At 38.8% G+C, this 16,052-nt stretch overlaps 1 protein-coding gene across 8 annotated transcripts in view; it reads right to left on the minus strand.

Annotated features, from left to right (window-relative positions):
- TMEM144 (transmembrane protein 144) overlaps window positions 1–16,052 on the minus strand; it is a 20,634-nt gene continuing 4,582 nt past the window's right edge. The window contains exons 1-12 of one of the 8 annotated variants that reach the window (XM_088056634.1): window positions 15,199–15,317; window positions 11,454–11,650; window positions 10,183–10,305; window positions 9,730–9,829; window positions 9,055–9,135; window positions 6,976–7,057; window positions 6,213–6,286; window positions 5,210–5,319; window positions 3,801–3,920; window positions 3,241–3,338; window positions 1,342–1,395; window positions 1–488 (exon numbers count right to left, since the gene is read on the minus strand). In XM_088056634.1, the coding sequence (XP_087912760.1) occupies window positions 405–488; window positions 1,342–1,395; window positions 3,241–3,338; window positions 3,801–3,920; window positions 5,210–5,319; window positions 6,213–6,286; window positions 6,976–7,057; window positions 9,055–9,135; window positions 9,730–9,829; window positions 10,183–10,305; window positions 11,454–11,650; window positions 15,199–15,215 (1,140 nt within the window). In that variant the 5' untranslated portion in view covers window positions 15,216–15,317 and the 3' untranslated portion in view covers window positions 1–404. The other 7 variants (XM_014263214.2, XM_014263216.2, XM_014263217.2 and 4 more) reach the window with 7 other exon arrangements.

Here is a 16,052-nt window from a genome sequence, read left to right on the forward strand (position 1 = left end):
TTTAAGTCAGTAAGAAAATATTTTAATAAACAAATCAGCTTGCAATGCATACAGTATTATAGACTAAAACCAAAATCACTACCCACCATTGCAACAGTAAACTGCAATTTATGATGACATGAAGTTTAGCACCTGAATGAAAAAAACCTAATAATTAGTAACAATAAAATGATTTAGCTTTGATTAATAAAGTCCTTTGATTTTCTTACTATTCCAAGAAAAACAGACACAAGTATTTCCAGATTTTCTTTCATGCCAAATGTTTTTCATTTTACACTTGGCTGAAGCAAGTTAGGGTAAATGTTGGACACACATTTTTAAAATGATTATGTATTGTGATCTACCAACACTGTCTTTCTATTTGAGTTAAACGTTAGCACCATCTACTGGTCCAGAAGGTCCTTTCAAACTTTAGAAAAAGCTGTGGAAAGTGATCCAGCCAAAATGATGCAAAATGATACTGACAGTAAGATGTAGTTTTTCAATCCCTGTACAGGCAAAAGAAGAGAAAAAGGAAAATATCATCTTGTCATTACTGATACCACCTGAAAAAAAAAGTAGAACAAAGTACAAAGTTTCATTTAGGCAGAGATTATATGAAAAGAATGAAAGGCTTAGAGAGTTACAAAGGTTTGGATAGTGAAAAATATGATCTACTGTGGTGCAACACTAATCTGCAGTGTGAGACACAGAAGTTCTAGTTCTAGACTGAGTGATGCCTAATGGATAGTCACCAAAAATATTGGGAAAGATCATCTTCAATATCAAGTTAGGGACCTATGGATCCTGGATAGATTGACAAAAAGAATCTGGTATCACTCTGCTAGCATTCAGTGCTTCAAATTCCACTAGAAAATTACTTCTGCCCTGCATGTTAAAATCCAGTAAGTTAGCTTGTTGTAGACCACCACTGCTGTATCAATTTAGGATCATTACATTACACTGTAATTACAAAGGTCAATTAACCTGTTGCATTTTTATATCCTTTGTTGAACCTGACCCTAAAAATGTAATCTACTTGCTGGTATGTTATTGGGACAACTGCTCATTCCCCTGCCCCACAGGCAGTCCCTGGCATCCAGCCTCCTGGCTCTGCTACAGTCTTCATTTACATCCACTGCTCGTCATACAGTTATGGAACTAAAATCTTCATTCCTGTAAAAATTGTTCACAGTTCTTCAGGTTTCTTTGAAAACTTAATATTGCATGATATCACTTTCAGTTTCATAATGCAATACTTGCAAGGAGGAGAAATCTGAGATACAGCTGTATACCACATCATGCTGTTTCTAGAGCTAGAGGCAAGCAAGACATATTAGGCAAGAGACCTAATTACATTACCTTGATTTCCTTAAATACAAGGACTCCCCACATTGCAGCAACAAGGCCAGGACCCTAAAGAATAAGGTTAATTTATACATTACAGCATTTCATTAAAATTTACTCCTTCTCATTACTACTCTCAGGATGGTTGAATTTTGTCTAGATAACATGTTTAGGTCTTTCCATTCTGTATAAATAAAGCACTCATGACAAAAGCATAAACATCACTGAAATATCTACTAAGTAAGATATAATAAAAACTTCAGGAAGGGTTAAAGAGTCAAGAAACTGCTGTTTTTTTTGCAGTAGGCATAATTTCTTTCTAAATTACACTGTGGAGTCTGCTCCAGATGTTACATGCTCTTTCAGTAGACTCCAAATAACATACCTCACTTTAGTCCAAATTAGAGTTCTCAATGTTTCCTAACATTTCCTTTATTAGCACGACTAACTATTGGATGAAGTTTGATTTTATCGCTCAATATGATTATCAAAAGATTGAAACATAGATGTATTTCCTGTATAGCTGGCATCTGGACAAAGCACAAAGCCAGCCAGGGACACAGCTCAGGGAAACTCCTGATTTTCCATGATGTCGTAGAGGAAGGGAGCAATGATCTGAATTTTCATCTCTGATGAGAAAATATCTGAATATGAAGCAAAAACTGGTTCTGTTAATGCTTCCCATTAGAGCTGTTCTGAGAAACACTTGACAGATGTTCGGCCAGTGACCTTCCTCTCTTCATCCTCAATGCAGCTGATGGGACACAGATACAGACAGCAAACAGTGTCTCATGCTAAATGTATGTGTGGGTGCTGTTTCCTAGTGACATTGCCAACTATTATTTGAGGAATAATAGCGCTGTGAGAGGAATGCACTTTAAAAAATGGAATGAAGAAAGGGATGTGATGCATACCTCTCCAAAAATTTTCTCCAGCATGAAATAAAGCAGCAGTTCTGAAGCTGTGGTCCAGATACACAGTTTCTCATCAGTGTTGTTCCTACATTTTTCATTCTGTGATTTTACATCCTTGCCCTTTAGGCATACTGATAACTAAATTACTAAAGCTGCTTTCCATTAATCCTTCAATTTCTAATTAGAATGATCTCAAGTTGGGTTTTTTTTTTTCATTGCATACTGCAGAGTATATTTTGACTTACTGCATCTTGAGGCAGAGCTTAATCTATTAAAGTTGTTTCATTAGTTTGCTTCCAAAATACAGCTGTTAAGCAAAACTTTGGTCTTAATAAATATTAACTCTCATTTGCCACCTTTGCGTCTCCAACTAGTGGAGTGTCAAGAGAGTAAATGCAAAAAGAGTTTACTTTTACCTAGTAATTGGAATTTATGCTTTAAAGGTACATAATAAACTGGAATAAAACAGACACAGAACAGGCCAACCTATTTTCCACACATTTGCATAAGAACATTATTTTCAGTAGTACATAATCTCTTCTGTTTGTTCAAGAACTGTAAAAAGAAAAAATGCTTGACTTAACCAAGAAAAATGACTACTAGGGGATAAACTCACAAATTCAAAAACATCCAGACAAAAATGTACTTCCTGGGATGAAAGCATAAAATAATTCTTCTTTTGAATCTTTTAATTCAATTAAATAGTTAATATTGATATAATTCTGTTTACAAAGCTTTGGCTTTTGGATAACCTAAAGACTCCCATTCTCAAGTCTTCTGGTTTTCCTTATGCTTGACACCGACCAAGATGGTGCTTGTCACAATCATTCATACTCCTAAAAATCCAAAGACTAGTGCAGACAAGCAGAGGAGGCACTGTATCCTTTTGACTAAAAATGCTCTAGACCCTTCATAATTTCAACTCAGTTCCAAAAACAGAAGGGTAAAAACCCCAATCACTTTTAATTCTAGTTAGAGGTTTTATTTTTTATATACATACTGCAGTAATTATTGGAAAGCTGACGACAGCACTGAGATAGTGATTGGCCAGGAACCAGCAGCAATTGGCTATTGCCCAAAGCACACCAGAAACAAACCCTAGAAAAAATAAATCCTAATCAAAAACATGCATAGCAAGGTACAGACAGCAGTTTTATACTTATAGCATAATAAAGCAATTGTATATATGTATTTTAGTATGTTAACTACTTTAACAAGCTGGCTCTGGCAAACCAAAGCAATGCTCAAAGGATAAAAATCAGCTACTCCAACAGAAGTAGCAAATTAATTAAAGTTCATTATTTTCTGGGCAATGTGCTCTCCACTCTGACAATCAGTTTTTGAAAATCTGCAATGTCACTTTGTTCTAGTCTCAGATTAGAACAAAAGTTATCACCATCTCCTTAATTAATTAACCTAATAGAAGTGTTCTTTCAAAAGAGACAAGAAGTCAAATGAAGATGCTGGAAAGGTGAACCACAATTCCAAATTGAACCAATCACTGCAAAATGGTCCAAAGAAGTAGCTGAAATGAATTGCTAATTTAAAAAACAGTCATACCTGGTAATATGGCCTGGGGATAAACGTAAGGCTTATTTTTCCTGACTGCACAGTAGATCAAAAAGTAGATGGTACTTGTAAGAAATATTCCACTGAAGTGTGCAAAAACATAATCTAAATCTGAAAGAGAAAACACAAGATGTTTGTAAAAAAAACAGTTATGAATTTTAACAAAATTATTTTCACTGATAACATTCATGCTGACAAAAATGCATAAAGGTGCAACTCTTAAAAATTCAAATCTCATTGTGTTGAACACAGCTGCCAATCTAACTGAGGATGCATACAATCAATGACACCTATTAAACATGAACTAAATGCTGTGCTTATTACAGGCTTATAAGCATTTCTATGAGCCATTATTTTCAGAACTCTATTACATATTCCTGAATTAATTTAATAAAACCTTGAGAAAATCTTCATGTGAGGCTACAAAACTGGGGCGGGGATTTTACATAATTGTAGATGGTCAAGAGGTTGTAATTATGTTCCTGTATTCCTGTATCCTTGTTTTGTTCTGTACATTAAAGGGCAAGACAACTGCACAGACTATGTAAGTTAAATATAGCTCAGTTTTGTCCTTTTTCAATCTTGAAGGATGTATCAAAATTTTGATCACTATAATTATGAACAATAACAAATCCATTATGGCTTTTGTACGTGCTAACAGAGTATTTCCAACATGATAAAGCAGAAGCATGTATCAAGGTGATCCTTGTCTCCTTGGAGTTGTAATTTCTCAACAGGAAAGGTAGCTATGGTAATGATAACATCTGTTCTGCCTGCCTGGGGAATACATACATTGCAGTATTCAAGAGAAATTGTATATGACAATGGCAACATTATGTGCTCTCAGCAGTACTTTGCTCTTAAGGTGCTGCAGGCATTACCCGATAGAGTATAACCCAAGGCTTAAGGAAAATGTTTTTGGGGGAATGTTGTTTGAAAATGGCAATTAGGCTTATGTTAAACCATTTCAATTAAAAAAACCCATGGTTTTAATTACTTATGTTGTTACATATCTGTTCTCCTCATCACTTATGATCAATCATAGCTTCCTTTATTGCTGTTGGCAATTGGCAAGCTCGTGCCCTTGTTTAACTCACTCTCCACTCATACAAACTCTGTTATTTGAGAATGCTAGCACTTAATGCCTTCAGAAACATACCTGAGTTAAGTATGGTAGTCTTTGGGTTATTTTTCAGTGTTTTTCATGGTGTAACTCACCTCTGAGAAAGAGGGAGTGCTAGGGCAATGATTATGGCAACATCTAAAGTAGTGCAGAACTGATAAATCGTCATGGTGCATTTTCAGGCATATCAAGAATTTGACCCTATGCCTTCAAAAAAGCATGAGAACACAATGATGAAATGAAGTAGGAGTGATCTATTTGCCTTTACCAAACTGACTTGCTCCTGTGTATACAGTTTCATTTCTTCTTCCATGGTCCTTGATGTAAAGTACTGGTACAAAACTGGAACCATAGAGTATTCCAGCTACTACAGCCAGGCTACAGCCTCTTTAAAAAGAACAAAAATTGAAGAAAATAGCCTTGCATTAATTAAGGAAATAGACCACACATGTAAGCCCAGCACTGCAGGTAAAAACTGTGCATCATATAAAAATTGCTAGCTATAAAAATAATACGTTTTAGCACATTTTTATTTTCTAGTAGAGAAATGGTTCACATAGTTTCCCTCTAGTTTGTAGCCAAGCAACACAGACAATTCCTGCTTGCAAAAGCCAGCAATCTAGATTAATGACATGGGAAATTAAGTAACTGAGATTTCTTAAAAGCAGAGCTAGGGGACAACAAACAAAATTTCAATTAAAAATGCTCCCACCCCACCTTTGGCTGCAATCTATATATTCTTTATAACTTCCCAGGATCATTGCCTCTTCAGTCCCCCTCTCCATCTCCAGATTGCTGTGATCTTGGCAGTCTAGACTCCCCACACTGGCTTCTTGTTAGCTTGCTTCCATTTTGGAGCACTTTTAGTGTCTCCTTACCATGCTGCCATGCCTTCTCCAGCTGTATTCACTTGGAAACCACACCTGGAAACATGTCATTAGCACAGTCTTCTTAACCCAGCTCTGTAATTACTGAGTTGATATTGTTACTTACTTTGCCCAATTATATTTTTCACAGTAGTACCTAATACTTAATAGGTAAGGTTAGTCAACAGTGCCGATGGAATCATCTAAATAGTTGTGCAACTATACTATACTATACTATACTATACTATACTATACTATACTATTGTACACTATACTAGTATGTAAAAACCTGTTATTTATTAGTGTGTGGCTTTGCTAGGAAACCACAGGACACAAATTCTTCTCTTACACTGTGTTTAACTACTTTCTCTGGCTGCTTTCTATGCAACAGCAAAGGAACTGTTAGCGACTTACATGAGTCTCCTTTTTGCTGGAGAAAGTTTGTTCTCCCATGAGTCCTCAGTGGTCTCTTCAGAAACATTAATAGACTGCAAAAAAACATGGATTTTCATGCAAATTTAGTTAAGTTTGATTCCTTAAAATGTGCAATTTCTTAAAGCATCTTCTGTGATTCAGTCTGGTAGACTGGAACCTCTAGTTCACTAGAACACTCTCAGGGCTCTCTGTTCAGGTAGCCACTGAGCACTGACCTCTAAGGTCAATGTAAGGTACATTGGTACATGTACATTGTAAGGTACAATGGTAGGAGGAACCAATGGTTCTCCAGCTCTCCTTGCATACTTTGGGCTCCCTAAAGAGCAACAGCCAATCTGATACCCCCCACTGGCCTTCAGCCAATACCACAGCTGATGATGAGTTGACTCTTGAGAGTCTCCTGGCTCTGCAATGTGGCAAAACCTGGCCTTTTACTTAAGCACCCTCAGAGCTTTACAGCTAACCTTTAATTGAAATAGCTTCCTCCCATATAAGAAATACATACTCTCCATCATCATGAAGAAGGACTTTCTAAGCTGTCTAAAGATGACAAACAAGAAAGAACAATTGGAAATACCTCTTCTGTTGCCAAGATCCACAGATTAAGATACAATCAGTACATATTTATGTTGTTTTTTGCAGCCTACTATAAATCCTAGCAAATCTGACTAACAAATACATTTTTTGTTTTAAAATGGATATGTATTTTCACTACTTTAAATAACAACTGTAGAATACTTACACTTTCTCTCAGTAAAGGTGTGCTTTCTAATGAAGCTGAAGAACTCTGGACTTCAGTTTTTATAAAAAGAAATATGACAGCACTCAGAAGAGAAAAATACACCAATAAATACCATGTCAGCTCAAAATGATGTAACATTTAGTGTCCAGAGACAAAAGTTTTATTTGGAGGCATATTCCTTTCTTTTCATTATTACCCTAGACTCATTGCAGTATAATTTTTAAGTATTAAACTTAAAAAATGCAATTGCTTTATAGCCATAACTTACTATGATTATATATATATAAAACATATAAATTTAATAATTTTAAGTTGTTAATTTAACTTAGCTAACAACCTAAGTGAAAGTAAGTAAATAAATCGGTTTTTGTATCACTTTATAGGTCTTTCTTATGTAACGTTATTGAAACATCTTTAAACAGTGTGTAGTTACAGCCACATTAACAGCAGATGCTTTAGCTAACAGTGCCCTTTTGTACTGAACCACACATAAATGGAACACATGCTTGAAAATTCTATATGGAACAGCTTAAACCTGCAAATAATTGCCTCTGTACTCACGGAAAAAAGTTAATTTTTAGTCTTCCATCATATGTGAGGGATGGACTACTGCTGCTACAGGGCCTTGTGAGCATGCAGGAGGAAAAGGGACATTGCTCAGTGGTGCTGAGCAATATCAGAGCATTAAGTGAATAAAATGGAGAAGAAAGGGTAATATTACTACTCTTAACCCTGCTTCCAGGAGATCAGATAAATACACAACAGAACTGGAAGGATCAGTTTTGTAGTTTCATGAAAAACATTGTAATGACCTAGGAATTTCTTCTCCTAGCTGTAAACAGAACATTTCCATTTGAAAAAGGATTCATCTCTTACTGATGGATAAACATAGGTATAAAAGGATGTCAGTTTCCTCCAGAGGAAGCATACAGATTCCACACAAGAGGATAAAATGAAAAGCTTACTTATGAGCTCCACGGAGCAACATACACAGGCTTTGTGCAGTTTGCCAGGAAAACATTTGCTCAAAAAAACAATCTCTCTTCCTGTTGATCACTCCTCCATGGTATCTCAGAAACAGGAAGCAGGTGGTAAGCTGCATGAATTCATCAGGCAGGAATAGCAGTACTGCTACTATTTTCTCAGTGCCTCCCAAAATCATATGCCACATGTAACAGGAATGGGGGGTACAAAGCTAGAGAGTCTTGGGGAAGAAGAAAAGTGGAAGCAAAAATCATGAATCTAAGGCAGAAGCTCTCTCCTACCAATCAGAAATGACTTCATTATCTTCATGTTCCTAATACCCTCCTTTTCTAAAAGGCATTATGTTCATCTTCTGTCAGGATTGTTACAGTAAGTTTTTAGGATTTAGGGCCATCTTCCCAGCCACCCAGATGAAAAGCAAGAACACTGCTACATAACAAAGATCTTTCCTCTGTGTTTGGACCAAAATGTATGCTCATTTTGGTCTCATACAAATAACAAACAAGCAAAAAGAAAGAATAAAGTCCTTCCAAAGATTGTGAAGGAAGACTCTGTAGGGGAATTTCAAGTGTGACTTAAGACTTATATGACACGGAGCTATTGCAGGCAAGAAAACATGCAAGGCCTCTGGCCTTTCATGGACCCCAAAAAGAATCAGGGAAGGGGTTCTGTGGTATACGTAGTTATGAGATTAAGATTTGTACCCCTGACTGAGTGAAGTGAGATCAGAAATCTGAGGTTTTCTCAACAAGATTCTTCTGGTCAGTCTTTCCTCTGATAAGATTTGAGGAAAGGGGACCATTAGAATAACCTATCTAGGGAGGCAATCTGTGTGTCTCTGCTTTGCCTTTAACATGCCTACCAGCAAAAAAATATACTTCTGTGTTTATGGATAACCATTTCACCCCTGTACTTGATATGTCTGTATCTACATGAACACTGACCAGCTAGGAAGGGATAGCTCATGAATTTGGAAGTAAACTGATTTGCCAAAAAATCTTCAGTACATTCATTCTCTTGCTAAATCATCCTGGTGGTTGGTTATTAAATACCTATTTGATGTAACAGAAGTTCATTACAAGTATCAATTTTTACCTTATAAGTGACAGTCCAGCTCCAATGTAATTTAAGATTGGTCTTGACACCTCTTCTGGGTCAATTCCAAACCAACCAAACCTGGAACATTTGACCAGTTTCACTTAAATGCATTGACTTTATACAAGTAGCTAAATTATAACCTAACCTTTGAAATCTTGACTCATGTAAATAATTCTGCTTAAGTATATATTTTCAGTATTAGATCAGTGATTTAGCTGGCTTGCAAAAAGCTATGTCTCCTTTACAAGAACAACCTTGAATTTAATGTGTATTTTTAAAATATGTATATTTAAAAACTGAAGTTAAATTATCAGGCCAAATTGCAGAGGAAAAAAATACAAATACCTACTAGTTTTACATAAAGAAATACATTATTTATTGACTTAATAACATCACTGGGCATTCCTTGTTCTATTAAAACAGAGGAAATACAAAAAGCTGCAATAGTTAACTTCAGTACTTTCCACTAAGAAGGAAGAAGTTTTAATACATAGGATAAATCCTCTTTAGTGATACTTGGCAGTGTTATGTTAATGGCTGGAGCTGATGATCCTAAAAGTCTTTTCCAACCTGAATGACTCTATGATTCTACAGATGAGTTTACACTGCAGTTATTAATGTAGAATTGGCAACATTAATTATTAAATTACTTAAGATTTAAAGCCTACTCACCTTGAACTTGCCCAACCTGTCAGCAAATTAAAAGAAGCCCATATCAAAAGGCCAAGAGCTAAGCCAATAGTTTTAACAATAGGGACAACTGTAACATTGCCTGAAATACAAAAGCCAAAACCAAAATCAGTTAGAAAATAGAATGTGACTTTGTATATGTTTCCTTTAGGTTCTGTGCCTGGTTGTAAGGCAAAGAAATTTAGGAAGCTACAAGGTGGTAAGAAACAGTGTTTTTAAAAAATAAATACACTGAACTTAGACTTTTCCTCCCTATAGTTACGAACATTATTTTTGGTGTGAATTTGCCTCCTATAAAATAAGCATAATAAAGGAGTATTTGCTATAAGGATACAGTTCCATTAACAGTGAAGCTTTAAATAACTGAATAAGTACTTAAAAACTACTATCTTACATATGGAAAAGTTTCAAGAATTGGAATCTCTTTATCCTTACCTGTAGCCCACACAAAACCTCCAACCATAGCCAGAGGCCAAAACCGGGGGCAATTCTGGATCAAATTGACTACCAAAGAAACTATCCATATGGAGGCACAGAGAATCCACTGGAAGAACATGCCTGTGGAAAAATCAAATGCACACAATAGGGAGTTTGCAGAATACTGCATGTGTGAGTCTCTTAATAGAATATGTTTATCTTAGATACAGTAGTAGAGAAAAAAAATCACAAAGGTGGCCACTGCCTTTTTGGATGTCAAGGAACCTTGTTACAATTTATTCGAGGGATCTATTTTTTGGGTGGGTTATAATTTGGTCAGCTTCTTCCTAATCATGCATTCTTCTACAGAGCTGCAAAAGACACTTTGCTGGCCAAGGTTTATACAAGCCCTTACTTTTAAACACATGAAACTTTGATGGACTTCTGACAAAGATGATATTCAGTTGCTGCAAATTCCTCCCACCACTCCAGCAGTTGCTAACACTGACAGCAACGGGATAAAACATTTTCCAAGCTCATGATTCTCCAGTAATCCCAGACACTGAGGATGGTCAGTGACAGATCTCTTCTACCTCTGTAGATTCTTGAAGGGTCAATAGTTAACTTTATGCCAGCTGTGCTAAGACTATCTCTTGAAAGCCTAAGCTTGTCTTGTTTGGGTCATACTTGGCACCAAGAGCAGAGGCTACATCCAGCCTGCAAGGTAGGTACTATATTGCAATAACATAATGGCAGATATATTCATCTACAGATCTGGTAATTGGTTATGCTTCACATAAACATGAAAATCTAACATAAACCTAGTAAAGTGACAATATTCCAAGTAGGAAATAGGAATGATTAATTCCTCTTACCAAGTCACCAAACAAAATTACTACAATTTCAGCTTTTGTTTTTATGTTAGGTGCACAGTTGAAAAGCAATGCTGCAAAGCCCAACAACTTTTACCTTATTTATAAATAACACCATATGTATCTGAGAATCCCCACCAGGGCAGGACAAAAAACATTTCACTCTGCATTGTGAAATTCTTATGAAATGTACATCATCCCTGTCAAAGTGCACAACTTCTAAAAGGGCTCTTCTAAAGATATGCCATATCCTGAAGCAGTATTATTGGTTTATACCCTAACAACAGCAGACAAAATTAAACACAGTCTCTGGATTAAGCTCTGATGATGGCCTTGAAACTCTCATAATTTTCTGGTAAAATATTATTCCTTTTAGCAAAAATAACAACCCAAAGAAAATAATATAATTAAGTTTACCGTCACCAGTATCAAATTTCTTGACAGGCACAAAGTTTGTCCCAAATAGAAGGACAGCTACTGTGGAAGAGGTAAAACCAATAGCTAGATCTGTTCCATTGCTGATGTTAGCAGCACTGTAAGCTTTCCCGATATTCATCTTTGTTCTGAAGGTGCTTCTTTTTGTGGAGTTGTTTTGCTGTAGGTCCTGACAGAATCTGGAATAAAAGAGTGAAATTAAGTATGTGGACAACTAATTGATACCAACCTAATTTAGAAATCTGTAACTTAAAGGACCCTACTTATCAATCTCTCAAAGCTGAAATGAACTGCAAAGAGGTTCATGTAGAAAAGGTTTGTGTAGAACCCCATGAAACATGCCATAAAACATAAATAAAGTGACTAGAATAGATAAACAAAAATACCCCAGTATTGTATGTTTTATCTGAAGACACAAAAAGTGAACGTAGAGGTTCATTCAAAGGTTATGAGAACCATTCCAGTGTAGTTTTCCCTTCCCCATTGTAGGTGGACTAGCTACTGTCTGGAGAGAAAAAAATGTGAAATAGGATGGTGGAAATTTTGCCCAGTCTTGTAAAAGATGTTGTGACTGCACTCTCTGCACAAGAACTGAGCTGCTGAATATTCTTTCATCTTATTTTACCTAGTCTTGCCTTCTCCACAGTCCTTAGGACACTGAGAACTCTATCTGCTGAAGTTATATTCTTATCCACAACCTCAGCAGGGACATCAGTGATTGCTGAAATTATTTACATTAGCAAATGAAAAGTTTAATTACACAACTAATACAGGAATTTAATTTCTAGAATTCTTCCCCTTGAAAGCTGTCAATATAATTTTTAACTTCAGTATTTAAGAGAAACAGTGATGACATTTAAAAGATGTTATTACAATGGCACAGCTATTTCCATTAATACTATCTTTTTTTCCCTCACTCATCTTTCTTTCCTACTTACAGGATAAGCTTTTCCAAGCACTTTTCACTGTATTTAAGACTACACACTACAAAGTGTGTCTCACCCAGGACCTGTAGACACTGAGCAGTGCAAATAATAGCACTACAACTTCTTCAAAGACTTGACTTCACAGGATACACCGTGACACGCTGTGAACAGATTAATATACATAAAGGCTGACATCAGCTTTCTTCATTCCATCAAACTTGACTCACTGAGTGAATACATTTAACTCATCTAGTAAACAAGTAAGGCACAAGAGTTGGGTTTTTCCCAGAAGACCTTCATGCTGTTAAGGATGTAGAAATAAAGCTGATTACACTGCAGCTCTGTGAATGCAGGAATCGATTTAGTCTTCACATTTCAAAGTCTGTATCTTACTTGCATAGTGACTTACTTATTTAAAGTGGTTTATCAGTCTGTTTAGTTTTGCACAGAGAAATGTTACTTTAAAAATATTTCAGTTTTATATCTACTAAGAGAACTATGCTGCATGGCAATATACTTTTCTGCTTATTTCCTATCTTCCAAAAATCTCTATATGGTGTACAGTGAAGACCTTTGCACAATTGGAGGACCAGAATCATCACCACAAAGGTGGAGAGAAAACACATCTTCCACGTAACTAAGAGTCATGCTTCATTCACCCTGCTTAGAACTCTCCAACTTTCTAAAACTTGGGACACTTTGTTCCAAATTTTGCTAAATTTCACACCCAGCTTTCAACTCCATTTCAAATCCTACGAGAGAAAGCTTAATCCAACAAGGCCTGAAGCAACCTGCTCTAACTTTGATGGCAGCACTGCTTTAAGCAGGGAGTTGAGCCAGTGATCTACAGAGGTCCCTTCCAAGCTAAGTAATTCTATTGTATCATCAAATGTCAAGAGCGAATAAGAAGTTGTCACACAACATTAAGTTGACAGTATTTTTTCTACATACTTTCCACATCAGAGAACTTCTGAGAGTTCACTAAAAGCCTCTTCTTTTCAATCCTATGGTATTGCCAGATGGACTTGCATATGCCACCAAACACTTAAGAGGTAACAAATGCCAAACCAGAACATTTGTTGAAGCTGCTAGCTCTTAAAGCATAGCTGTTGCATCTGCAACTCAAGCAGATGCAATTGCAATTGATACTGTAAACTGCCCTTGCCGAAGGGCACTTGAGGATTCCCAAGCAGCAGAAAAAAATAGTTTTGTTGTTGGATGTTGGAATTTTGTTGGCACCCATTGCTCTTTTTCTACTAAGCTTACTGCACAGTGGTGGTCTGCATTTCCACACTTGTCTCAGAACTATCACACCCACAACAAATCAGGATGCTCACTTATTGCAACAGCAATACATTGCTGCTATCTCTGCAGATAGGGACAAAATCAAGAGGCCCTGTCTTAGACAGCTTTCACCTCAATGGTGATCCAAATTGCTGCTAAGGTTCCAAAGAACTTCTTTGCTAACTGAGCGGGTATTTTTAAATTTTGCATGTCATACTGACTGTTTGCACGTTTTTTCCTATAATGCATTTACCAGTAAGGGTACACCCTTAGTAGACTCCTGCGAGTTCCGAGGGGGCTCAAATCAACGTGCCCAAGCAGCAGCATAACCCTTGCTCTAGAAATGTATCTTGGCTCCCCTGAAGTGAACTCTTTAAAAAGACTTTCTTCAGGCACTGTTTTTACCAAGTGCTGTCACGGAACAAGGAAAACACTCAGCTACGAGCTCCACCCGGGCCGCTGTGGCTTCACTGACGCCATTGCGCCGGGGCTGCGCCGGGCTGCGGGCGGAACACGGCCCGGCCCTCGCCCCACGGCAGGGCAGCCCGGCTGCTCGGCACTGCACCCCGGGGGGATACCCCGAGGGGACACCCCGACGGGATACCCGAGACCCCGTTCCAGCCAGACGCCTTCCTTCCCCCAGCGGCCTGTGGCCGGCTCAGGGCCGCGGCGAGTTTTAGGGCGCTCCGCTCCGGGGCGGAAGGCGGCCGGGATGAGCCCGCACCCACAGATTCCCGGTCCCGGCCCTCCGTGCGGCCACAGCCCCGCGGCCCGCGCCCACTGCCGCCGGGCCCGCGCCCAGCCCCGCCGCCGCTCACCGCGGCCTCCCGCCCGCGCCTCGGCCCGCCTCCCCCCGCCTGCTTCCAGCCGCTTCTTCCCACTGGCCTCTTCCTCCCGTCCGGGAACGGGGCGGAGGCGAGCGGGGGGCGGTTTTCGGCTGGTGTTGTCTCGCCGCCATGGCGGAGAGGATGTACCGGGGCGCCGGCTTCCCGTCTGGCGGGGAAGACTCGCTAAGAAAAAACATAAATTAATGCACTCATGTCGTGATAAAAGCACCTTTGGGCCTCTCTACCGTAAGCGCGCGGATGAGACAGTTCCCTCCCTAGTGGAAGTGCAGCTGAGGACTCAGCAGGCCGGTGCTGTGACCGTAACTAAAAAAATCACAGAATCAATTAAGTTGGAAAAGATCTCTGGAGATCACCGAGTCCAAGCTGTGACCCAAGACGACCACGTCAGGTAGACCATGGAGTGCACGAAGTGCCACATCCCGTCTCAAGCACCTCCAGGAACAGTGACTCCACCACCTCCCTGAACAGTCCATTCCAGAGACACACATCACCTGCTGTGTGTCTCGCCAGTCTTCAACACATCTGGGGACTCCACCATCTCCCTAGGCAGTATATTTCAATATTTTCTGTGAAGAAATTCTTCCTAATGTCCACCCTAAACCTCCCCAAGCTGAACTTGAGGCTATGTCTGCTCATCCTGTTGCTGGTTTCCTGGGAGAAGAGGCCAACCTGGGTACAACATCCATTCAGGTGGTTCTAGAAAGCAGTAAGGTCTCCCCCGAGTCTCCTCTTCTCCAGGCTAAACATCCCTCAGCTGCTCCTCACAGGACTTGTGTTCCAGAAAAGGCATCCAAATTATGGCAGCACTTGCCCAGGAACACAGACATGGTTCCAAGGTGGTGCTGCGTGGCCTCCTTGCGGCTCCCCTCACTCCTGAGGTCTCCCTGGCTGCTGGAGGCTCTTACAGGGCTGGCAGTTGCAGGCACCTGCAGAGGAGGGAAGGCAGGGACATTTCGAGGCCATGCAACAGCTGCTGGTCTTGTGGTGTGCAGCAAGGGAAGGAAACCACCGAGCCTGTTCAGGGCATCCAGGTTTTTATTTTTCTTAAGCACAAAAAATACCACCTGTTGGTCTGGAAGACAGTGTTGTTTGGCAACCAGAACCAAGTAGGAAAAAAATCTTTTACATTATGTCAAGAAGAGATCTTTGCAGATTTCCCTGTAAGGACTTGATCCGGACCAGTTAAAAGCACAGACTATTAGTCAGCATGTTTAGTCACGAAGCAAACATTTCTCTCTGTACTCTTGAAGTACAGTTTCCAGATGGCAGCCCAAATTGATCTCCTTACAAACACAGCACGAGCCTTCTAAACTAATGCTTCATATTTTGCAAATTGAATCTGTACTATCCATAATAAGGGCTTACTTGGTTTCTCTGGAGAATATGTTGTCAGTCGTATGAATTCAGTAAAGCTAGGAGTGCACCATTTATCAATAATTTTAACATAAATGTCTGTCTATGTGTCATTTAGAGATGAATAGCAGAACATCTCTATGGAAACAGTACAGCTATAGTGCAACCAA

The sequence above is a fragment of the Pseudopodoces humilis genome, chromosome 6 (assembly GCF_049639895.1).
Source record: "Pseudopodoces humilis isolate 2021_Gansu_Grassland_sample_001 chromosome 6, ASM4963989v1, whole genome shotgun sequence".
Classification (NCBI taxonomy): Eukaryota; Metazoa; Chordata; class Aves; order Passeriformes; family Paridae; genus Pseudopodoces; species Pseudopodoces humilis.